General features: G+C 37.5%; 1 protein-coding gene across 1 annotated transcript in view; it reads right to left on the reverse strand.

Moving 5' to 3' along the window:
• Positions 1-12816: 12816 nt before the first annotated feature.
• Positions 12817-26693, reverse strand: part of LOC150092465 (uncharacterized) — a 195787-nt gene continuing 181910 nt past the window's right edge. The window contains exon 6 of the mRNA XM_090414868.1: positions 12817-12879. Within this exon, the coding sequence (XP_090270994.1) occupies positions 12817-12879 (63 nt within the window). The remainder of the gene's footprint in view (positions 12880-26693) is intronic.

Genomic DNA, 26693 nt, shown 5'->3' on the forward strand with positions numbered 1-26693 from the left:
TATTTCTCACCAACCCAAATCGCTAACAAAATTAAAATGAATTTTAATTAAAGTTAAAATTTATTAGAACTAAAGTTTAAAAAATTCTTGCATTTTACAAGTTACTAAATTCTTAGTTACTTGTAAAAATTTTTTAATAATTTTTATAAGTGGAACTATCTTTTAGGAAAAAGAAAAAAATATATATATACACATATATATATATACAGATAACAAACGTAAAACGCGGTACTTATACAACGTGGTTTCGATATAACAGTGTCTACAAATTCTAGTAACCCATAAAGGGTTACTAGAATTGATGTTTTGATGTTTTTCACCATGCGTGACATAAAAATCTAATTTTATCTTTGCTAAACTTGCGTCTGCCCATATCGTGCATGTAGTTATAAGTAGCCAATTTTATATTAGGGCAAATAGCGTGGAGCAACTACTCTTCAGAGAGTTGAAGTCTCCAGAAAATCAAACATCAGGAGACTACATGGCGAGGTCTGGTGTGGCACATCACCGAGCATCGGAGTGACCATACGGCATTTATTGATATCCAGTGAACACATAGATAGATAAATACCCATTAGCACACACATGTACGCGAATTATTTACGTATAAAGTGTTTATGGTTGAAAATTGTTTTCGTTTTCTGCCAGGAAAGTGCAGTAAAAATCATCATCATGCATATCAAGGATTTAGGCCTAGCATGGCCTGTTCAGGCATTAGAAGTCATCGTTTAAGAGGACGTCCTGGTTTTCTTTTTCCTAATGGCTTGTGCTTTAAGGGTTGTTTTGGTAATCTTTCTGTTTTCATTCTTTGAACGTGTTCAATCCATTTATGTTTATATTTTTTTAATTAAATATCATCAGTTGGTTAATCTCAAGCTGAGGACTTTATTTTCAGGTGAGTTACATAAAATATGTAATGCCTTTTTGTGCAAAGATTTTATTTTTATAGTAATGGCCACTTAGAGGGCTTTTGGGAGATGGTTGAAAACGAAATTAGTGAATTAATTGATGGGGAAATAGATTTAAATGAGGAGGAACTGGTACAATTAATAGACGACGTCGAACCAAATGGCGGGGAAAGTTCTGCCGAAGATTCTGATTGTGATGAACCCGTTAAAGAATTCAGTTTAAAGAAATTAGCAGAAGGATTGGACTTGGCAAGAAAGTTAGGAAGCTATTTTACGGATAATGATCGCTCAATGGAGCGCTGCGGAAAATTCAATTGGATATTTGTTTAGCTCCATATTTGAACCTAATAAAAAATTGCAGCACAGTGATAAACAAGGTCTTATTACTGACTTCTTGATAACTAAACCAGCCAAAGTATGCAATGAGAATTATACAAATGATGTCCAAGAGATATTCAAGTGATGATGAAGTCCAGTCACTCGTAAATAAAAAAACATCTACGAAATGTTAGTTTTGAAGAGAGTGATGACGATTAAAATATGCACTTTATTTTATTTTGCCTAAAACATTTATGTATTACGTGCAATGAAGTTTACGTACAATTTGTAATTTTTATAAGTTTATGTTATGCATTTGTTTTATAGTTTACATGTTTTCTTAACTTATATGAATTACCTGAATTAAATAAAAATATTTTTGTGTGGATATATCACTGTTGTTTATATAATTTAAAAGAACAAAAATGATTTCGGAACATAACCATACTTTTTCCATGTGATCTGAGTCTTGCATAACGAGATTTATATAACGCGGTATTTCTATAGAACCTAACATCTTCGTTATACAAAGGTGACTTGTATATATTTATATACAGTAAACTCTAGATTTCACGGACTTCAGATTTAACGGACAAAATTTCTGGTCCATATGTCACATGAAAATTAACACCCTGTTAATTTTAAAATACTTTTAACCAAGATTTGCTTAAAATTAAATTAACTGGTTATTTTTTTTTATTAATTTTCTGTTATTTTTAACAAATTTTGGTGAATAGGCAATAAGTTGGAAAAACACTGTAGTGATTTAGCCGACATAAATGACTCACTGCTCATAAAACATTTTCGGCGAATAATTAGCATGTCATCACAACAATCGCACTGCAATTGGTTCTTTTGTCTCGTGGAGTGATGACTTTCTGTGGCAGTATGTTTTTAAAACATAATAAAACATACATTTAGGACTTCATTACAAGAAACATACAATTAATAAAACATACATTCATACTCGTTCACAGTAACCTTCAGCTATCAAGTAAGTTGTGTCAATGTTACCAATTTGTAGACTTCCTCAGAAATAAACAAAAAACTAACAATATAAAGCATTTATATATCTAAAAGTGTGTAAAACAATCTTTTTTTGTTACAGTACTAATATTGATAAAATTGCAGTATAATGTTAAAGATATTTTTAATTTAAAAAATTCATGATTTAACGGACACCAGTTATCCCTATTAGTCCATGAAATCGAGGGTTTACTGTGTGTGTGTATATATATATATATTTGTTCTCAAAAAAAAAAGAGCTATCAGGAGTAAAAATCGCTTTTAACTCCCATATATATACAGAGAGTAGGTGAGGCTGTTTTTAGCCCTATCTAACTTTGGAAGACTTGAATGGGCAGTTCAATCTCCACTGGTACCAATCAGAGATAGCTGGACCAAGGCTATCACTAATTAAGAGGCATGCAGTGAAGAGAGACGGCTCAACAAGCGGCCATCTCGTGGTCCCTAATCCTAACGCTCGTATTTAATATCTGAAATAATGTGGGTTCTACGGTCGATTTTCTTGAGTTTATGGGGCCAAAAACCCGAGTTTCCGGGAGAAAAAATCCGCTTGCCATGCCAGAGATCGACTAACTCGGGAACTGTTCGAAAAAAGACTTAGAAAAAAAAATTCCTCTGTTCGTCGACTAGACTCGAAATCAAGTCTTCTTTCGTGCAGTCAAACGACAAATGACTGTGTCGACACAGCAAACGATCACAAAATGATCACAGCAAACGACACATCCACTGAGCTATACAGGCTCTTTATTTATTCTCTTGTTTTAACTTTGATTAGATTGTAGATTATATAGTTACTTATTTCTTGTTGAATCACATAGCTTTGTTTTAATTGCTGTAAACGTTTAATTGCATTACTTTCTTATACACACACACACACACACACACACACACACACACACACACACACACACACACACACACACACACACATATACACAGAGCCGGCGCTAAGGTCTTTGCTGCCCAGATGCAATGTCTATCTAAGCGCCCCTGTAACGATCCGGGCATGTGTGGTTCTTTTACGATAATAAAAATTTAAATTATTTGAAATTTCTTAAATAAACTTTGACAGAACGTTGGTTCGCTAAATGTAATGAACCGGAAGTGTTGACTAGGCAGGATAATCATTAAAAACCCAAATATTCAAAAAATTCTCAAACGTTAAAAGCAAATTTTGATAAAGCCACTTCACTTTAATCGTTGAATATAATGAAACAGGGATTATAGCCTTCTCACCGACCCGAATCGCTAACAAAATTAAAATGAATTTTAATTAAAGTTAAAATAAAATTTTAACTTTAATTAAAATTTAATCCATTTCATACATGCTTTGAGTCTGGCAATCAATAGTAGTTTTGTTTTATAAATTTTTATCAAGTTCCTTCCATTTTAAGAAATTTTTCATGTGAGCTAAACTAGTGTCATGTCTATGCAAATTTGTACTTACATTTCTCCAATCGTTATCGCCTTCTACAAGACTACTTGACTCAGTAGGTGCGAAACATTTGCAACAAAAGCAAAAAACAGAATTTAAAGTTTCGAAAAAATAAATGAGCCATGTTCTTGGCACGAGCTCCCCATTTTCCATTATAATACATGTCGCCAAATTTACGACCTTATGTATCTATGGGATATATCACATTTTTCTTTTGAATAGACTTCATTTCAATTAAAACAACTCATAATTTTTCATCAATATTTCACCATTTACCTGGATGTCCTAAATTTACAGAGACTAACAATGTGTTAGTTTTGTGGTCAACTACAACTAATCTCCTAACTGTTTTTCACAATTAAATCCTGCGTCTTGTTATCTTGTTCAACAGTTGTAATAGTATTTTCATTCAAACTGGATTATGTGCACGGTTCATCAACTCTGATTTCTGATGTATCGTGTTGGTTACAATCTGCATCCGAATATTTTAATATTTTAACAAATTTATTAAGATCCCCAGTTTGTTTCTTTATATCTGCTTCTTTCGCAGCATGACGCTTATGATTTTGTGCACCAGATAACTTTTTTTTTAATTTTTGATTCCATTTCTATTTTATACCCACAAGAAATTATTACACAACACGACACAGAGACGAAACAATAGTCCGCCCTGCGCTACTGTCAGTAGCCTATTTCGATGCATACTGTTATCAATCTACTGTTGCTATCCTGTAATTACTGCGATATTGTAAAATTTTATTATTATTTTAACTTTGTATGCTTGTAATTTCTATTAATTACTTGTGATGTCTTTTTTCTTTACTTTATACTTGATTCTCCATTATTGTAATGTAGCTGTGCGCACTTTCTCTCTCTCTCAGAATCTCTCTTGTTTATATTATTACATGCTACGTTTACAAGAAAGTCAAAGAACATTTATTTACATTACTATGAAATGTACACGAATTTAAACATTAGGGAGATTATTTTCTCTAGCCTATAAAAACTCTTTAGCAAAATTTAGAACCTTTTTTCTTCAACTTTAAAATACTTTCTTTAACACAAAACCTTATGTACTCTCAGTTTACAAATTTTACTTATTAACCTCCAAGCTTACTCGCAAAGAGGTTACTTAAATCTCTCTGTTCAGTTATCGTTACAAATTTGATATCAACTTCTAACATACCAATTGATTCTCTTAAGGACACTACTTAACATTATTAAACATATATCTTAAAAGTCTTTCTAATACATATAAGTAATATATAATATATAAAATAATAACTATAAGCGGAATTATATAAAAGTTTTGAACTTACAAAGGCTCTGTATCTCAAAATTAGTCAAAAGTCTTTCACTAAAAGTTGTATGGCAATTCTTTCATCTCAGATCTTCATCTGGAATTTTGGCTTCGTCTATATCAATTGGGAATGTAGCGGGACTTGTACAGATATGAAAAAATGTTATTCTCCCACGGCGAAAAGAAAAACTTACGAGCGAAGGTACTTCGGGAAATTTGCCTCGCCTTTTCTCCTCTAATTAGGCTCGCCGAAAATGCCTAGACGACTGCCATCTCAAGTAGCTTGAATTGCCACCTCTAAGAAACTGAAAATGCTGCCTCTAAGAAAAATGAAACTGTTATCAACTGTCAATCAGGATCCCTCTGGACTGGAAACTTTTCTCTTCTACGGCATTTGGGACTTCTCCTTTCGGCAATTTAAAAGCCTGTCTGTGGCCTAGAAGTCGTTTCTCTCTAGCGACGTCTCGAACCGAGAAGCTCCTTTCTGGAAGCGGAAAACTCCTCTTTCAACCAATGTCTGGATCTGGGATGCTCTCTGATGATGTCTGGAACCGAGCAGCTCTGTCTATCTTCGGCAACGTCTGGGACTGGGCAGCTTTAGCAATGTCTGGAACCGAGCTGCCTCCTCTTTGACAGCATCTAGAACTGGGCAGCTTCTCCTGTCTCTCTGTGGGAAACTCTGGAACTGGGCCTCCTCTACTTCTGCAGCAATCTCTGGATCCATGCAGCCCCTTCTGTTTGCTTCAGTCCCTTTTTATTATACCTCCTCTGAGAAATTGCATGAAGTTTGGCAACCCCCAAAGAATCAGCATGATTCTTTCATCTTAAGATTCAAGTTCGGCATGCCTTTTGTTCTTCTCCGCTTTCTTTTAATTTTAATTGACGGCCATCGGAAAGTAGTTTGAACCTTTCTGACTGACTTAGCAGATGATTACACTTAGAGCCTGGAAGCCTTTCTCATAAAAACAAATTTAATAACAATCTTTCTAATGCCGCCATATAGATCTATTTCATGCAGCTTCGGCGATATAAACATTGCCTTTGTTTTTAACACTCTAACATATTCTTATTAAAGCAGTATATACAGTTAACTTCCAGAGTGTTATTTACAATAACATCTAAAACAAACTATACAGAGACAAACAAAGTTTATTTTTACAATATTCAAATTGGACTTAACCTAAGTAAACAACCGAATGTAATGTGCTTTGGAATATTTAAGCTACAATTGAGTTTTTACAGTGCCATATGACTGGTTACATAGCAACAAATGTTTTGTACAAAAATTCGTTTCTACACATAAAAACCGTTCACTGTTTCATTTTAGATTCTGGAGGCAAGCATTTTGCCTGCTCTCGCTGCAAAATTGTAAACAGCTGGCAATATACAATTTTTTTAAAATTTTTATTTGGTGTATCCGGCCTTATTTATTTTAATAATGATAATTCTAAGAATTTTTTGTTTTTATGATAAAAATTTTGTTTCTTAAAAATGAACTTATGACCCTTGCCCAGGCGCCCCCCTTCGTAGCGGTGCCTGCATGCACCACATGCCTGCTTCTGCCGGCCCTGTATATACTGTATATATATATTTGTTCTAAAACTTTACCTACCATTTTTATTTCTTTTACTTTCTTTGTATAGAATATTGTTACTATATTTCTCGTTTAAACATATAGTTTTATTTTAATTGCAATAAACGTTTTATTTACATTACATTATTATATAATTCTTGTAAAGTTTATTCTTATAAATAAAACTCCATCTTTCATTTACTTTAGGTCAATAGTAGTTGATATTTCTCCTAGTACTTTAAGTTTCATCAGCTTGATTAAGTATTATTATAATTGTTATTACTTGTTAATATCAATTTTTTCCCGAATTTATTACAGAGGTACTGTAGGCAGTAGAAGATAACCACGAAGTGTTACGAGTGTTTGGCAATTTGCATACATATGTACCCCTACGGTCACACAAAGAGGCACTTCTGAAATTCTTCTTTGACCACAGGTTACTCCCCGAACGTTTAGAATGCCCGAAATGTCATAGGGACATGCACTTGGATACAAAAAAGACTATTATTCACATGCAATAATAGAATATGGATCCGAATTCCGAAAAACCGTCAGGTTAGGAAGCAGTGTGGTTTCTGTAAATCTGCTGGAGTGGGCATGGTTCAGCAATTCCAACTCGAGCTTGGAAGATATCAGTTCTTTTACAGTGATGTGGTGTACTTTTTATTCACCTCGACAACGTCTAATTCGATGGGAAATTAATCTGTGACCACACCATAGTCGATTGGTCATGATATTGCAGAGAGGTATGCATATGGTGGGCATATGATAACACCAACAAATTGGATGGGAAGGGAAAAGTCCTCGAATTCGATGAAAGTAAATTTGGGAAAAGAAAAAATAACCGTGGTCGATTCATTATAGGCCAGTGGGTATTCCGGGGAATCGAAGGAGGTTCGAAAAACATTCTTTGTTCCAGTGCCTAAGAGGGATAGTAGTAGGATCACTCTGAACCAGATCAAGATCATGATAAGATAAGGATTCGTGATGTCATTGGCTGATAAGGTCATTGACATCATTGTGTGCGATTCGTTGCATGACATCATCAGTGTGGAATATTTGGAATTTCTCTGGGGAACATGTGCCATTGATGTCACGTCGTGTGTTTTGGTTTGTGTATGGAATTGTTAGAGATAAGATAGGTGGTTGCTAAGATCAGTGACATCATTGTGTGTGATTTACTGAGTGATGTCATGAGTATGGAATGTTTGGAATTTCTCTGAGGCCACATCTGTCATTGACGTCACGTGTGTTTTTGTTCGCATATGGAATTGTGGGTGATGGTTAGAGATAAGATAGAGTAGGAATCCTTGGAATTTCTCTAGGGGACACATGTGTCAGTGACATCACGTTGTATCTTTGGTTCAAGTGATGGTTAGAGTGGAATTCTGGGGGATATTTGTTCAAGTGTTGGGGTCTTCGGTTCGATTGTGGAAATGTTGGAAAATATTTCTCTATGGTTGCAGCACGAATTTTCCAATATAAGTGTGTGGAATTTTGTTACTGTTATTGATTATGGAAATTTTTAGTTTAGAGTCAAGAGATGGCATCAATAATTAGGCATTTTCTGAATAATTAATTACAGGCTATCATTGGTATCCCTATCCTGGTGTTCACTCCCCCCTCAAACACACACACACATGACACAGAGAGAGTGGGCTTGGACGTGCTTGAAATCGCTTCTGTTTTTACCCTGATTTGTGCGGTATCTAATAGAATAACGGGATGTATATGTATCTGGTATCGACTGATAGCATGTACAGTGATCTATCTAACAGCGAGTAATTTACTCTATGGGTTCACAGTTCTAAGCGTGTATGAATGAATTTTATTCTCTCTTTATGACCGAATTGTATCTATCGTTCAGCTACCCTCAAACAACGACCTGTGTAATAGGATTAGCTGCTACCCACCCAACTGCTACCACTGGAAACCTAATTCAATGGAAGCGTCACTTCTAAGAACAAGCTGCAAAACTGTAAGTACAATTTTCTTGAACTTTGTACATTAGAAGGGTTAGCCGCTCAATAGGAGGATATAATACTACAACTTCGAGTAATATTATAATGGCGGCACGGTACGAATTAGAATTCGAAAAAGCCCTAGATTTGCTGCGTAACGTAGCCAAAGTAAGCAGCAATTTAAGGAACGAATTAAAAAAGGACATCCTAACCGCAGTAAGTGAATTAAGAAAGGTTTTCACAAAATGAAAAACGAAACTAAAGTATCGATAGAACAACAGACTAATACAAACAACAAGGGACAGCCTGACTTAACTCAGCCTACTAACCTATACTCGCAAGTGGTTAAAAACAACGCTAAAAATAAAGATGAATCCGAAAACAATCCTTGCTGTAAATTAATAGTTAAACCAATAGTTCAACTAAACAGTGAAGAAACCAAAAATCTTATAAAAAGAAAAATAGAACTAAGAAAAATAAAAATTGGAATCACAAAAATGAGAAGCATTAATAAAGGAGGGGTGTTAAATGAATCAAAAGAAAAGGCCAATATAGACTTGCTACATCACGAAATATCTAAGGAATGCAAAGACACGCCGGTAGCAAATCCCAGTAAAAACATCTTCCAAGGCTGATAATTTATGATATTCCCAGTGAAATATATACGGACAACGCAATAGACTCAATCCACATGCAGAACGAAGAACTCTTCATTGGCGACACAAAGATGACACAGAAATTTATCATGACAAATAAAAAACGGAACAAAAGAAACTTGATTATAGTAGTCGATACAATGGTGAGGATCAAACTACTGAAAACCGGTGTTAAAATCCTATGGAGAATTTGCCATTCCGCAGACTACGTAAGCGTTCTGAGATTCTTCAACTGCAATAAATTTCACCATCATACACAACACTGCAGTGGAAAAAACACCTGTCCATTCTGTTCTAAAGAACATAAGTTCAGCGAGTGCCCACGAAATAAGTCCAAGATGAATTGCATAAATTGCCAAAATCACAACAAGCATGCCAAAACCAAAAACGACACCAAACACATGGCATTAAGCAAAGACTGCCCAACATAGAACTACTACAAACAACTCAAAATTCAAAACATAGATTATGGAAAGCAATAATAAAGCTTGTAGAAATAGCACTACTTCCCTGGCATGCCTTCAAATAAATCGACAATGCTCTATCAAGGCTGTTAATAACTTAACAGAACTCATAAATAGAAAAAATATAGGACCGGCATTAATACAAGAACCTTACATCAACAACAAAATATGCGGCTTTCCAAGTAATGTTAAAATATTTTCCAAAGGATCTGAAAAGAAAGAGAGCTGCAACTGGTGGTCAACCCTGAAGTCGAGGCAATATTAATTTCTCAGCACAGCAACGAGGACCCGGTACTAATTGAAATTACGTACTATTACTATTATTACGGGCAACTCCAGGCAGTCCTTAGACTTATCGAGGGAGGCCCTAAACATCATGTCCACACAACTATATGGCATTCTCACAGTATCTATCATACCTTGCCTTGAACTCACTCACCGTCATAGCACCCACAACAGACTCTGGCAGCATATTCCACTCATTTACCACTCTAAAAGTAAAGACCCGGCTCTAACACTCCTGCTAACTACACTCTTGCCCAGCTTCCATAGGTGTTCCCTAGTTCTCCCGCTACTAGTCCTGATCTCAAATATATCCTCTGAATTAATCCTATAGAATCCCTTTAGCAATTTGAAAGTCTCAATCATATCTTCCTTTTCCACCTATCAACTAATTTCTGCAACCCACAAATCTTCAACCTGTTCTCATATGGTTCATTCCGTAGACCTGCTATCATCTTAGTCACTCGCCTTTGGATCCTCTCCACCTCCTCCCCATCAAGAAGGAACCTAGGTGACCAAATCTGGGCACAGTAGTCAAGAATGTGGTCTTCTCAAGGCTTGGTACAGAGGTACAATAACTTGCTTGTCTCTGCTCGTCAAGTTATTTTTCAACAACCAAGTGAGTTGATGAGCTGATTTAGCTACTTTTTCAATGTGCTCCCTAAACTTCATCTCCCTATCCACCAACACTCCCAAGTCCCTGGCCTCATCAATCTCCTGGAGAACAGTTCCACCGATGTGGTATACTGCTGCTAATCTTTTGACCCCAAAATGCATAACCTTACATTTTGTCACATTAAATTGACATCCATTCTCCTTAGCCCAGAACTCTAATCTACCCAAGTTGTTCTGCAAGATTTTGACATCTTCTGCATTCACTATTGCCCTACCCAACTTTGCATCATCAGCTAACAAATGAACTGTTCCTCTTAGATCCTTCCCTATATCGTTAATGAACAAATTAAACAGCAGTAGTCCAAGAACAGAACCCTGTGGCACACCACTAGTCACAGGCCGTCTTTTGGATTCTACTCCTGAATAAATTACTCTCTGATATCTCTCTATCAACCACCCACCTATCCATCTCACCAACCCTATATCCATTCCCATATGTTGTAGTTTACGGATTAGAATTCCATGTGGTATCCTGTCAAATGCCTTAGCCAGGTCCAGCAGTATCATATCACTGTAAATCCATTACCCTTATCCAGTTCAGCCGTCACTGTGTTATAAAACTTGAGGAAGTTACTGAGGCATGATCTACCTTTCACAAAGCCATGCTGTCCCCTGTACAGTATCTCATTTTCATCAATCCATTCGTGTATTTTTCCCTTGACTACTTTCTCCAAGACCTTGACAATAACTCCTGATATGCTGATCGGTCGGTAATTTGCAACCGTAGTCTTGGATCCTCTTTTATGCAATGGAACTATTTTCCCCTCTTTCCACACCTTCAGGACTAAACTAGACTTGAGATTCAGATTAAACAACATGGTCAAGGGCACTGATAATTCTTTAGCCACTTCATGCAAAACCCGTGCCAGTATATCATCCAATCCCACAGATGTATTCACATTTAGGTTCTATAATAGACTATTCACCTCCACTTCATTCATTGAAATTCCCATAAAAACTAATGGTTCCTTCATTTATTCAATGTCACCACCTGGATGATATACTTTTGCAAAGTGCTCGCTCAGTAACTCCACTATATCGACTGATTCAGTGACCTCCTTATCATCGTCATTCCTTAAAATCATTTTGCTGTGTACAGTTTTTTTTTTGCTTGCAGCATATTGAAAGAACTGTTCGGGATTCTCTTTAGCTTGTATAGCTAGTAGTTTCCTTTCATAATCCGTTTTTGCTTTTTTTTACCACACTCGTTACCCTTCTGGCCTGCACTTTATACCGTTCGTGTGCCTGCAGTCACCTCTTTCTTTAAATTTTGTCCACATTTATTTCTTTTTTTGCAGCTCAAGCTTAATGATGTTATTCATCCATTTAACCCCTACTTGTTTTACTATTCGGACCCTACATATACAATCAGCCATAACCTCCTGTAAATGCTCCTTGACCACTTCCCATGCTCTATCGACGTCCAGCCCTTGCAGTTGTATATGCCATGGCACTGATCCAAGCAATCTCCTAAGCTTGTCATACTTGCCAGCACGGTAATTTTACATATATCCTATCTTAATTGTAAATTCCACACCTTTAGCACCTCCCAGGTGGCTAAAGATGTGGATCACTTTTAAGGTGGCTAAAGGAGTGATCATACACAAAGTTGTATGATCACTCTCACCAATAGGTGGCAACATGGTCATATTCATTACTGTCAAATTCTCAGATGCTATTACCAGATCAAGCACTCTCACAACCATAGTATTTTCAATTACATGCTGTCTCAGATAGTTATCCCTTAATAATTGAATAAAATCCATTTCTTTCCTCACATGTGTCCTCTCCTCCTTTCAATCAATATTACCATAGTTGAAATCCCCCATAACAGAGGAATTAAAACTTTCGCTGCAAGTATGTATCTAAACTATCATGCTGACATAAAATATGACTTAGAAAAAATGAGCAACATCGGGGATTTTGCCATCAACCACGGCGTAATTATGGGAATAGATAGCAACGCCCATTTGGTTTTATGGTTTATCGAGAGCACAAACAATAGAGGTAAAAATTTGGAAGCGTTCATAGAATCAAATTCCCTACACATACTAAATACGACTGCAACACTCCATCATTCAAAAATCCCAGCGGAAGCAGCTTCATCGATCTAACAATGGTAAATAGCACTATTTTATCCCGGGTTTCTGAATGGAAATACGAAGAGGAAAGCTGTTCTGACCTTCATATAATAAGTTTCATCGTCAGTAACAAAAATTTAAATGGAATAGACAACTAAAACCACTGCATTAACATCAAATACTTCACCAATAAAACCAACCTAGAGAAATTTATAAAAGTATTAAAAAGAGAATTTTCACGCTTAATCTGAGAACATCACTTTAATGTGAACAGCGAAAAACAGCTCAGCTTAGACAAAAATCTAGCCATCTGGGCATCAGCACAAACCGATATAGACTTCCTTGCTTCTGCACTCTCATCAGGTCTGAAAAACTGAAAAAACTATATAGGCTGTTTAGAGTAGGGTATGTAACATGGACAACCAATATCGTTTTTTTTTTTCATGAACAGGTTTGCCTATTAATTTTGATTTTTAAACTTACTCCTATTTGGTTCTCAGTGACATCTAAAACAGAATAACTGAGTAACAATCTTAATATTTTTTGCATGCATAACTAAGCAGAAATCTATGTTTCCAATAATCATTTTACATATATAACTCAAACAATATCAATCGGTAGCATTAGACAGTTTCCTAAAATAATTAACTACAGGATATCAGTTTTCCCCATGTTTTTTACTCCATTCCTGGCATTAATTTCACAGTAGTTATATATATTTTTTTACATTTATGTTTTCTCGTATTATGTTTTTTGATCTGTATTAATAATTCTGATTAAAAACGTCTATGCCACTGATTTTTACACATATGGTCTCATATTGATGTCATTTTCTAGATCTTAGAGTTCATTATGTTTCCTAAAGAAATGTTAATTTTTTAACAATAATTAAACAGAATTGCATGAAGGTATAAAGTTATGGATTTATATATTAACTTCTAAACAGAATAAATGAATAAATATTTCATACGGAAAACACATCAACACAAAACTTTTGTTCATTTAAGCTTACAAATGCATATTTTATTTTGCTGAAATATTATTTCAAGTATCTTCACAGAGAAAAAAATTGGAGCATGTGATTACCTAGAAATATTTCACAACATTTAGTTTACACTCTTAACATTTTCCAATGAGGTCAATAAAGAAAATGTTTGTTACTCACGGTTTCTTGATTACACCACATCAAAATAGCTGGTCATGCAAAAGTCTTAAGATCGGACACCATAGGAAGCACATCTCCATACATCTGATAAGGTGTTAGCCTGGATATTATTATTATTATCCCAAGACCTCATGGAGTCAAAGACTCATTTGGGAAGTCCTTTTACCACACACACAGCTCATCATACCATGTTTTAAATGCATTGAAACTCCTTTCAGACACCACACTCAGGCAAGGCATTCCAATCATTTACAACTCTGCACAAAAAACCTGCCTCTCACTGCCCTACTCACACTTCTTTATGCAGTTTCCAGGGATGATCTCTGGTTCTCCCTGATCTCCCACTATTTTCTGTAGAACATCTCCAGCATTGATCCTATAACAACCCCTTACCAACTTGTAGGTCTCTATCTCCCCTCTTCCCCCTGTCCACCAGACTTTGCAAATTGCATCTTCTCAATCTTTCCTCATATTCAACATTACAAAGGTCAGAAACTACCTTAGTCAGTCACCTTTGGATCCTTTCCAACATCTCTTCATCCTTCTGAAACCAGGTGACCAAATCTGGGCACAATAGTCCATGTGTGGCCTAATCAAAGCCTTATACAAAGGAACAAGAATTTCCCTCCTTCTACATGTCAGTGTCCTCCGCATCATTCCCAGAAGCATTTGTGTTGTGTACACATAGCCACAATTTTGGCTATGTGCACCCTAAATTTCAGATCCTTATCCTCTATCACCCCCAGATTTCTCATTTCCTCCACCTCCAACAATATATACTCACCAAGCATAAATTCTGCAACCCATCTTTGTTTTCCAAATTTTAAAACCTTACTTTTCCAACGTTGAACTCACATTTCCATGCCATCACTCAATTTATTCAAGTCTTCTTGTAAGGCCACAATATCTTCACTATTCTTCATGGTTCATCCCAATTTTTCATCATCTGCAAACAACTGAATATCTCCATCCAAATATTCACCAGTATCATTAATATACAAGTTAAACAGTAATAGCCGAAAAACAGACCCCTGAGGCACTCCACCAGTGACTTTCTTTTTCCTGGATATCCTGGATATTCCCATACACAACTTGTTGATACCTATCAGATAGCCAGTCTCCTATCCAATGCAATAATTTGACACCATGCCTCCCTAAACTTTCCATGTATTCTTTTGTCACCAGATATACACAAGCACTCTTTGTATAATGTTTGTAAATGTCCCAAAACGAAGAATCTTTATTGAATTGAATAAAATTTTGAAAGTCTAATTTTACCATTGATGAATCTAGATGGTTAGTGATAATTCTCCCATGATATGAATAGCTGGTAATTCAGTTTCCAAAAATTGTAAATGATTATATATAATGTCGTACATTTTTTGTGAAAATCTTTCAGTTTCTTCACAACTAATAGAGAAAATTTTACTTCCACCAAATCCTGTATCATTGACCATTAGTTCACTATCTTGGCATTTGAGAATTAACAGTCTCCGACATCAAATTTGTAGTCAACTCTTCTTTGCAATTAGGAGAGGATACCAGACCACTTCCTGTTTAACTTTTTCCAAGTGGTCCTGGATACGTACATAACAGCGTACATATCTTCTAAGAAAATAAGTGGTTTCCATCCTTTTAGAGCTATGTGAAAAGTTTTGTTTTGTGCCATTTTAAGAAATAAAATAACTGAAAAGGCACTCGACATGATTGTTATTCCTTATAGTACTGTTTACCCTACCTTGACCATTTCTTCAAAATGTAACTTTCTCGCAGATGACTCATGGACATGTTTTTGCATGCTGTTGGATATGATGTTGATGTGATTTTATCTTACTTTGTAACATCATAGGGCAAGGTTTATCTGTGGCTCGAATGGGTTTCTGTATTATTTATCCTTATTATGTTAAGTATTTTTTTTCAACAAAAATAAAGTAATTATTTATTGTTGTTGTTATTGTTACAACTGAACATTAGAATCTGATACTATACTTTTCATGTTAAATCTTCTCCACTAAAATTCTGGCTATTAATTTAACATCCGAAGTTTGGGGAAAGAACTTTCACACTGTGAAAGGAAGGAGGATTGCATTCCGACCCAAATCAAAAGAATACTTTTCAGACCAGGTACTAGATTTAAACATCTTAGAGTACTGTGTGACTATAATTTTTTTTGTACTCATTGTCTGCAAATGAACAAATTTCTTTTGGTTTTTATACTCTTCCAGTCAAAATGTGAAAATGTAAAACCTATTTCTTGTTTTTACTTTGTATGAACATTAGGTTAACCTGTCTTCTAATTCCCCCAAAATCTGTATTTGTATTATCTGCAGAGTACGATTCTCTTTTTTTTCTATGCTAAACGTTTTAAGAGTTTAAGTCACGTTTTTGGGTTAAATTATCTGCTGTCTCTCTGTAAAGTCACCAAATTCTTACAGTCATTTTAATTCCAAACTGATGAACAAAGATACTAGACTGTTGGATACATCTACAGATATAGCAATAAAATTGTCGCTATTTAATTCATTTTGTACTTTATTCATTTCAAAAGACACAATTACATTATTAGCTATAACTGCTGTCTTTTGTTTTGTTCTCCCAGTGGAATAGTATGGGTTGGCAAGTTTTGAAAAAAAAACGTATTGACTGACAGTCATGTTTTTAAACTTTTATCATGTACAAATGTGTGAAAAGAAAAGAAAAATATACCTTCTCTTTATTTTTGAAAGCAACATAAAAGTTTTCTGCCTGTTTCTTCTTGTTACATTGTACGAAACATTAAGTTTTCCTGTCTTCTCACTCCCCAAAATTTGTATTTGTGTTATCTGCACAGTACGATACCTTTTTATTTTTCTACACCAAATTTTTAAATTTTAGTAACGTGATGGGTTAAAATATCTACTGTCTCTTTGTAAAATAACCAAATTCTAACAGTTGTACTTTAAGTATGACTGTTATATTCTAGTCTGGTGGAGGTATCTACAGATATAGTAACAAAATTGTCACTTTTCAGTTCATTTGTACTTAATTCACAAAACCACAATTATGTTATTTGCTATGGCCTCTGTTTTTAATTCCCTCACAGTAGAATAGTATGGGTGGTAAAGTTGTGAAATAGGTTTCAACTCGCAGTCACTTGAACTAAAACATTTATCATGTACGATTGTGTGAAAAGAAAAGAAAATGTATCTTCTCTTTATTTTTGAAAACTGCATCGAGAATTTCTAATATCACTTTTGCAGATATCTACTTGTATTGTCACTTATCTCAAATTGATAGTGATAATTTCTGAGCAAAAAAAAATGATCATACTGTGCAGATAGCACAATTACAAATTTTGGGGGAATGAGAAGACAGGTTAACCTAATGTTCGTGGGCAGAAAAAACTTTAGGAAATGGGTCTTACATTTTTGCATTTTGACTGTAAGAGTAGAAAAACCAAAAGAAATTTGTGAGTTTGCAGACAATGAGTACAAAAAAAGTATAGTCACACAGTACTCTAAGATGTTTAAATCTGGTACCTGGTCTGCAAAGTATTTTTTTTGATTTAGGTAAAAATGAAATCCTACTTCCTTTCACAGTGAAATTTCTTCACAAACTTCGGATGTTAACCATGTCGCCGTCAATATGGATAAAATACATCACTCCTCTGCACTTCACATCCGTTGTATATTTCAATGTAATATAATATCAATGGTATTACAATTTTAATATGCACTTCACATCCTTGGTAACCTGGACGAATATTTATGTCTTGACAGGTTGGGTGGTTAAATTAATGGCTAGAATTTTAGTGGAGAAGAATTAACATGAAAAGTATAGTATCAGACCTAATGTTCAGTTGAAACAATAATAAATAATTACTTTATTTGTGTTAGAAAAAATACTTAACATAATAAGGATAAATAATATAGAAAACCATTCGAGCCACAGATAAACTTTGCCCTATGATGTCATAAAGTAAGATAAAATCACATCAACATCATATCCACCAACATGCTACATGTCCATAAGTCATCTGTGTGAAAGTTACATTTTGAAGAAATGGTCAGGGTGGGGTAAACAGTACTATAAGGAATAACAATTGAGTCGAGTGCCTTTTCAGTTACTGCAATTATTCATGCAGTGCAGGTATCGTATTGCATTGTAGTGTTTTGTGTCCAGTAGTGTAAAATTATGGGTGAGCCACAAGTCTTTGAAATTTTCTTTCTTCAGGAAAATAGCATGAGACAAAACTTCTCACATAGCTCGAAAAGGATAGAAACCAATTATTATCTTAGAAGCTACATACGTTGTTATGTGGTTATCCAGAACCACTTGGAAAAAGTTACACAGGAAGTGGTCTGATATCCTCTCCTAATGGCAAAGAAGAGTTGACTACAAATTTGATGTCGGAGACTGTTAATTCTCAAATCCCAAGATAGTGAACTAATGGTCAATGATACAGGATTTAGTGGAAGTAAAGTTTTCTCTATTAGTTTTAAAGAAGCTGAGAGATTTTTACCAAAAATGTACGACATTGATAATCATTTACTATTTTTGAAAACTGAATTACTAGCCATTCATATCAAGGGAAGAATTATTGCTAACCATCTAAATTCATTAATGGTAAAATTAGACTTTCAAGATTTTATTCAATTCGATAAAGATTATTTATTTTGGGACATTTAGAAACATTATACAAAGACTGCTTGTGTATATCTGGTGACAAAAGACTACATGGTAAGTTTAGGGAGGCATGGTGTCATATCCAGGCTAACACCTTATCAGATGTATGGAGCTGTGCTTCGTATGGTGTCCTTTCTTAAGACTCTTTTGCATTACCAGCTATTTTGAAGTAATGTAATCAAGAAACAGTGAGTAACGAATATTTTCTATATTGAACTCATTGGAAAATGTTAAGAGTATAAACTAAATCTTGTGAAATATTTCTAGGTAATGAATGGGATGTCAGTGGAAAGGTGCTGGCATCCCCATCAAGAAAAAAGATTTTCTTTAGAACTAATATTTTTAATGTTATCAGAACTAACATCTCCTCTTTAGGTAGATAAATGGGAATATCATAACTTTAGTTTAATCCTTTATCCAAGTGTGAGCAAACAAAGTTTGCGCCTGAAAATATCTTCAGGACTGGGGTCAGGTAGTAAAACACAGGGCAACTCGTAGCAAAGGTAGACCAAGCTAACATCACTCGTATCTCAGTATATCTCCCATAATGCAAAACACATCTCCTTGCAGATATTTATAATGTTATGCATTAAGGGAAGAGCCACTACCCAGACTAGTTTCGATCTTTATTGAGGTCTCTTCAGTGGGAGCCAGGCCCAGAGGTGGGGATACCAGGCAGAAACAATCATAAGGTAATCTTTACCTATAGGAGTTGCCAAACGGTGTGCCACCTTTTCATTAAATTACTCTGGATTTAGAGAAAGATATTGAAAGTTTATTTTTCACTTGGCTAGATTATAATAAATTTAGTTTATTCCTTTATCCAAGTGTGTTCAGTGGGATGTTGCTGACATCCCCATTCAAATACCGATGACATTTCTTTTTAATCCCTATTTATCTGCTGACAATCATTAAACTCACCTCCACAACTTTTATCTTTCATCCCCATTAATCTGCCCATGAAAACTATGACTACTACAAGCACTTGGATTCGACATGTAAACTGTTCCATTCGCTAAGTGCATTGTGAGATGAAAGAAAAATATAGCTCTTATCTTTATCTTACTCCATTCATCATAACAATGACTACGAACTTAACATGGATGCCCTTTGTCCCACTCCCCCCACCTATAGAGACCAAAAATTACACACACACACACACACACACACACACACACACACACACACACACACACACACACACACACACACACACACACACACACACACACACACACACACTTTTGGCCGATAATAATTGCCTTATTTCCCTGACGAATTTTCCATGAGCAGCATAAAATTTCATACATCCTGTTAAATGATGTCCTCGTAGGAGCGCCCTGAAAGGCCATAGGTTTTACTAAGGTAGGAAATGGAGTTTGGTACAAGTGCTTGTCTAGATACTTAATAAATTCTTAATGAGAAGAACTGTACAATTACAGTATCTCATTTAGAACTTAACATGATCTGCCATTCCTAAAGCAAATTCTTGTTAATCAGAACTAAATAGTAAAATTTAGTCTAATATTGTACACCAGTTAATTGTAAAATAAATTGTAAGATATACTGTAAGTAACAACTTTGAATTGTAAGCTGTACTGTTCACAAAAAGGATTAATTCTTGGTAATTTATATGTATGCTGTAAACTATGCATGAGACCTTGGAACTTAATCCCCTTATTTAGAGTGCCTGCCTAGGGCAAGACACGAGATTCTAAGTATGAGTAATGCACACAAAAAATATCATCCGCTTGAATCCACACTGCCCATCCCGCAATGTGGCAAAGACGATAGTTGGCAGTGAATTTGGTGCTAGTTGTCAAAGAGACATGCGCTGTTCACGAAAAGAGAAGAATGCGTGAGATACAAAATTGAAAGTAGAGCCGAAAACACTCTTTTATCTCTCATCTCTTAGCTATGAGCTTTTGCGCTTGTGCCAGCCCAGGTTGATTTCAGTGCTTTTTTACTTGTGTTAAATTTGTTGTGTTATTTTCTAACATTTTTTTTTACTACCTTTGTTATTTATTTACTAACCTTTAACTTGCTAGTAGTGCTTTATAGTGCTACGGGATTATTTTTAGAGTCTTTGGACTCTAATTCTCTTTTTTCTTTTCTTTTAGACGCAGAGACAGGAAATGAGTCGAGTGATCCCATCCCCCAGGACCTGGACCTTAGGAATGGAGATTCCAGGGTAAGAGGACCCCAGAGTCCTAACCAAAGTCCTTAAGGAACTAGTAGGAGCTCAGAACATCTTCTCTTTCACCACCTATGGAGGAGGTAGATTTCTGTTTATAGTCAAAAACATGATGACGAGTGAAAAACATGAAACTTTTAGAGAGCTTCCAAGTACAATGGAAGCAGGTTACCCCCACCATGGTTGGGTCCCAAGTGCACCAGTTAAGAATCAGCTGCTTCATCATGGAGTATATCAAAGCCAGAGACGATGTGCTCATTCAAACATTCAATAAGTGGGGGAAAGTGAGCAACATAAAGAAGAGCATCTCCCAGGAAGCCCCCGCCTGGTTCTCCGGTGAAGTCACCTTCACCATGGACATGCAACAGCCTGTGCCAAACCTTGTTACCATTGGCACATTACGTGTAATGGTGAACTGTCCCAGAATGCAAAGACAGTGTCTGCGATGTGGCTCGGTGGAATATCTGGGTAGCGACTGCCCCGAGCCAAGTGCTTTAACTGCGTCGGTGTCGGGCACATATCCAACCAGTGCCCACACCCCTGCTGAAAGCGCTCCAGCATGGAGCACAAAATTACATCTTGCTCTCTGCACACATTTGCAGAGAGGGCATTGGCACCTATCGAGCCATTGAATCTGCAGCCTGCAAAAGACACCAGTGAATTTCCGGTAATACCCACCACCACAGGGGAGAAAACATTCACACAAAAAGGGCTGGGAAAAATAAAGAAGCATCCAACTGCAACAACACCATCAGAAGAGACAGTTTTCCCCCAGCAACAACATCTGTTGAGGAAGCAGTCCCCCCCCCCCTCAGACACTTGCATCATTCTACCACCACCACCATCGGAACAGGAACAAGAACAACACACAGCCGAGGGGAGCACAGAGGAAGCCATGGATAGTGCAACATCAGCTATCCCCCCTCAACATCAGAGGAAGCTTCTTCTGCACACGCTATTTAGATCTTCCCCACAGTAGCCAGCACCCACCCCTACAGAGGAGTTGAACACAAAAGAGGGGAAACAACTTCTTCTTCCACCAAGGACCTCCCTAAAAAACGAAAAGAGGCGGCTTCTCCAAAACAGGAGAAAAAACAATAGCAAAGTTGCAACAAGGGAGGTCTAGACTCAACAACATCAGAGTCCAAGATGGAGGTGGAAGCCCCTTCTTCTCACAAAAAATGTCTCCAGAATCCAAAAACTGACCAACTTCCAGTTTAACTTGTACAAATACAAGATCAAGGACGACAAAATCACCAGCTTCAAGATCGTCAACACCCAGCATGAATTCAAGGTTCTCTCGAACTCATGTGCAAGGCTGGAGGCCGGTCTGCAGGGTACAGGATATTCTACCCCCCTACAGATCAAAGACCTCACACGGTATGTAAGAAAATTACGCATTAAAGACTCAGGCTGGGTTTAAATTACTTAAAACATCATAATGTCACCACCCCATCTGTGTTACCACCCTCAACATCAGAGGGCTCCGTTCACCATCTAAACAACAGGAGGTGTGGAATATTATGCTAGGCGTTAACATCCGGCTCCTGTTCCTGCAGGAAACACACTTCTTTCACTACAAAGACGTGCAGGAACTGAGCCATAAGTATCCCGTACAATCATATTGGAGCTTCGGCACAAGTAGCAGCAGGGTACTTACAGGTACAGCTGGCTACAGGGAATTGGAAATTCACCATAGGAATCTCCAGTTGACAGATATCTGGAGGGCTCACAACCCCTACTGTCGGGATTATACTTGGACAGGCTAAGGCATCGGCACACGGATCGACTGCCTCTGTTTATCACCTTTCCTTGTCTCCAGAGCCAAGACAATAAGGCATGTTCCAATCAACTATTCATCTTGGACCATAAATTAGTCGTGCTCAGGTATCATTCCTTAGAAGCTATAGATGTTGGTCCGGGCACCTGAAAGTTACCACCAGACTTCCCATCCCTGTTCTCGGTCAAGCTTAATCAACTGTGCTCCACCTGGAGCACCACTGGCTGGGACTGGGAGGCATGGGAACGACTCAAAACTAACATCAAAAACAACATGAAAAAATGGGGTCAACATGCCTTCCTCAGAATAGCTTTGCTCTGTGACCTCTACAAGGAGAGCAGCTGGTTCATGGCCAGCGAATGCCAAGGCTTTCCATGTCACAACGCCATCCATGACATTAATCTTGACATTGAATTCGAGAAACAAAAGCAGGTGGAAGAAAAGAACATCAAGATCAGTCTCCACCTCTGCTCGGAAGATAGGCAATCGTCACTTTCTATAACAGGTGATACGTCAACTTCCGGCAGGAACAAACCATTACTACCATCAATAAAGGCGGGTGTGACCACACCACAACACCTAACATCATGAAGGCCTTCTGGAGGTACTACAGTCAACTCTATCAAGACAACAGTGGCCCCCAGGATTACTCCTGTTGGAACGTTAACCCCTTTGCTGCGCACATCCAAGATGGGTTGGATTCACCTTTTACAGCTGCCGAAATAACATTAGCCTTCAAACAATGCCGTATAAAGAAATTGCTTGGGCCAGATGGCTTAAGGACGAAACTCTACCAAGAGGCCTGAGACCACATCCTGCCCATTCTTGTGGCAATTTTCAACACCTTCCTTACCACCAGAAACATGCCACAGGAATTTCTGGAATGTCATACCATCCTCATCCTGAATGATGAAGGACCAACAGGGACCCTTCCATCATTAAGAACTGGCACCCCATCAGCCTGTCGAACATGGACTATAAGATCCTCGCCCATGTTCTCAACAACAGACTGAAGATCGGGATGAGGTACATCATCAAACGTACATGTGTATGGTATTCCTGGTCGATCAATGGAGTTCAATCTCATCCTCATCAGAGAAGTGCTACGTCTAGTTAACATCAAGAACTATTCTATGGCATTGTAGACTATTGGTCTCAACTTAGCGTTCGACAGCATCTGGCATTCCTTTCTCTTCAACATCTTGGAGAAAGTCAGGGTCAGCAGTGGACTTCTCAACATCATCAGAGAAGGCTACAACAACAGCTCCACTCGCCTCCTCATTAACCACCTATCTGACCCCATTACCATCCAGAAAGGGGTCAAATAAGGACCCCTTAGTCCACTGCTCTTTGCACTAGCCCTTGAACCATTCTTGTGGGCTGTCAACAACTCTCAAGTGGTTAGAGGAATCCCACTTCCTCTCACCATGGATGATTCCAAGGTAATCACTTACATGGATGACACAGTGGGCACTCTTAGGGACAAAGACTCTATGCTGAACTTTTACATCTTAGACAAGTTCAAAATGTCGGGGTTAACATCCAATGCCGACAAAACTATGATCAAAACGTATGGAGTCTAGAACCTGGACAACATCCCTGCAGGACTCGTCCCTACTGCCGGCCCCCCTCACTATATTGGGGGTCCCATTTGAACTCCAGCCCGTGCTCAACATAGAACATCTTGACGACAACACCATCAAGAAACTCAAGGACTGGAAAAATGGACAGCTGTCACTCTCCTCCAGGGCCTCTGTCATTAAAACCATCATATGCCCTGTGCTTCAGCATGTCCTGAACATTACCAACATCAGCAAGGATCAGGAAATCTGGCTTTACAGGAAGCCCCTGAAGTTTTTCTGGGGCAGTCTATGCCAGGAAGTTGACATTAAGATCCTTGAACTTCCAGAGAAGCTTGCGGGCTTCGGCCTCCCCTCCCTTAACATCAGATACCTAAGCAATACCGCTTTCCATCTAAACAGGGTACTGCAGACTACACATCCCTGCACCTACCCTGTGCGGTATTTCTTGGGTTTCAAGCTTTCCCTTTTTGGGATCCCAGTCCACCAGCGTCCCAAGGCAGACATTGTTCCAGAAGATTACAACATACTGTGCCAGCTTATGCAACACCTCCGCTCATCAGGTGTGAACATCGCTGGGATCTGGAACAGTCATACATGGTACAAACATTTCTTTAACATCCTTCGTACCGATGTTCTGGATCTGGAGATCCTCTTCGGCCAACTCTCCAAACATTGAGGCTTCCAGTCAACACCAACATCTGGCGGTTCCACAACACCCAAAACCCCTTTTGTGACTTCTGCAGGAGCCTGGACACCGTAGAGCACACCTTCTACTAGTGTCCCATTTCCATCTTTATCTGGAGGAGGCTAAGCAACGTGCTCTGCATCCCCCCTCCTACTGCAGGAGCAAGTCATCTTCCTGCAGTTCGCTCCCCCAGCTAACAACAAGCAGAAGTTAGTGGTATTTATAATTAATGAGCTTAAGTACCACATCTGGAAGGTAAGAAAGAAATTTTCTAATCCTACTTATCCTACCAATCTGTTGGATCTCTCCCGGATCGTTTTATACACTTCTACGGTTCCTCAAAGAGGTTTTTACATCTCGAAAGGGAGACACCACATTTAAGATCAAGTGGTGTTCACCTCCAATCCTGTGCAATGTCAGACACAACACCAACAAGTTCTGCCTGCTGCTGCTTTAAGATCTCCATCTGCAGCAGCAGCAGCAGCTCCATTCCTAGTCATTTTCTTGGTCTCTGCATACACCCCCTGAGGTCTGTTTTGTTCCCTGGTCTCCCACAGAGGTAGTTCAGAGGAAAAACCCAGGCAGCGCAGGCCTACTCGAGGCGGGCTGCCCTGAAAGGGTGGGTCACCTGGGCACCAGCTACCTCCGTGATCTTTTCGATCTTGTGAGCCAGGGGGTCGAGCATGATGGTGAAAAGTTATCATCTGATAGATTGGAGCCAGCAAGATGTGAGATATGAGCTGAGGCCTACACTTCCTTTTCCCTACTCCCCACATGCCCTTCCCATCCTATTCCCTCTCCTCATCTTTTCCCCTCACTTCCCCACCTCAACCTCTCTGTCACTTCACCTCCCTTCTTTCTCTTCTCTACTGGGGCACTCTGACCCTGCTCTTTTTCAGTAGGCCAATGATGAGATCCCCCTTTACTTTCACCCTCTTGTGTTCCAGTATGTAGACGCTGAAACTCACGGAGACCTCTAAGGTAGTAAACCTATGGAATGATGTCGTGTAGTCAGAAAGTATGCACTCCTGTGATAGTCAAGGCAGGTAAGGAATCAGGAACATCCTGTATGTTACTGACGAAGACTCAACGCCCACCTGTGGTATGCAGTACGGTCTCCCAATATAAGGGTCTATGAAACAGGAAAGAGGAACCATCATTCCAGATATTGAGCTGAGTAGGAAAGTATGACTTCAGTCCCAGTAACAAATTCTTTGTCTTCACATTTTGGATTCATAAAGAAAGGACGTGTATAGTCTTATTAAGTGTTCATGTCGAACGAATGCGAGAGTTTAATATTTGTTCCAAGGAAACGTGGCTTAGTAATTTCTTTGTTCCCTCGAGAACAGATTGTGATATCTTAATTAGTTCCTTGAGAACATGTGTTTAGTTAATGTAAGCTCATAGAAATGTGTGTATTGAGATAACGTAAGTTCCTTGAGAACGTGTACGAAGTTTGATAAGATTTATTTAGAGTAACGAAATTTAGAGAAAAGGATTCAGGAATTTTATAGAGAAGGAGCTGAGATTAATTTGTATGATCGAGTTGAATAATATTTTGTATGTATATGAGTTTATGTTTGATCTCAGTTGATAAAATTGTATGTTCTATTGATGTGAGCTGAGTGTAATCCTGAGATATTCTGCTAAGTAGCCAGATAAGCTAATGAAGTTTGAGTTGTGTTGTTCTAGAGGAAAGAGTTTAATCTTGATATTTAAATGCGAGTTAAGATCTTAAAGTGTGTGTAATTTCTATGTTTTTTAGTATAATAAATCTTTTGTGTTAATTTGAAGTATGTGCTTGCCTGACTTAATTTCATCTTTACCACTCATAAAATATGGGATCTAAGCTGGAACCTAATTTATTAGAATAGGTGCACGACTGCTATGTGTTTAAGGATAGAAATATATAGTAAGTCTTTAAAGTAATAGTGGAATTGTG

The sequence above is a fragment of the Typopeltis vanoorti genome, chromosome 26, assembly GCF_054136105.1.
Source record: "Typopeltis vanoorti isolate ZY-2024b chromosome 26, IOZ_Tvanoo_1.0, whole genome shotgun sequence".
NCBI lineage: Eukaryota > Metazoa > Arthropoda > Arachnida > Uropygi > Thelyphonidae > Typopeltis > Typopeltis vanoorti.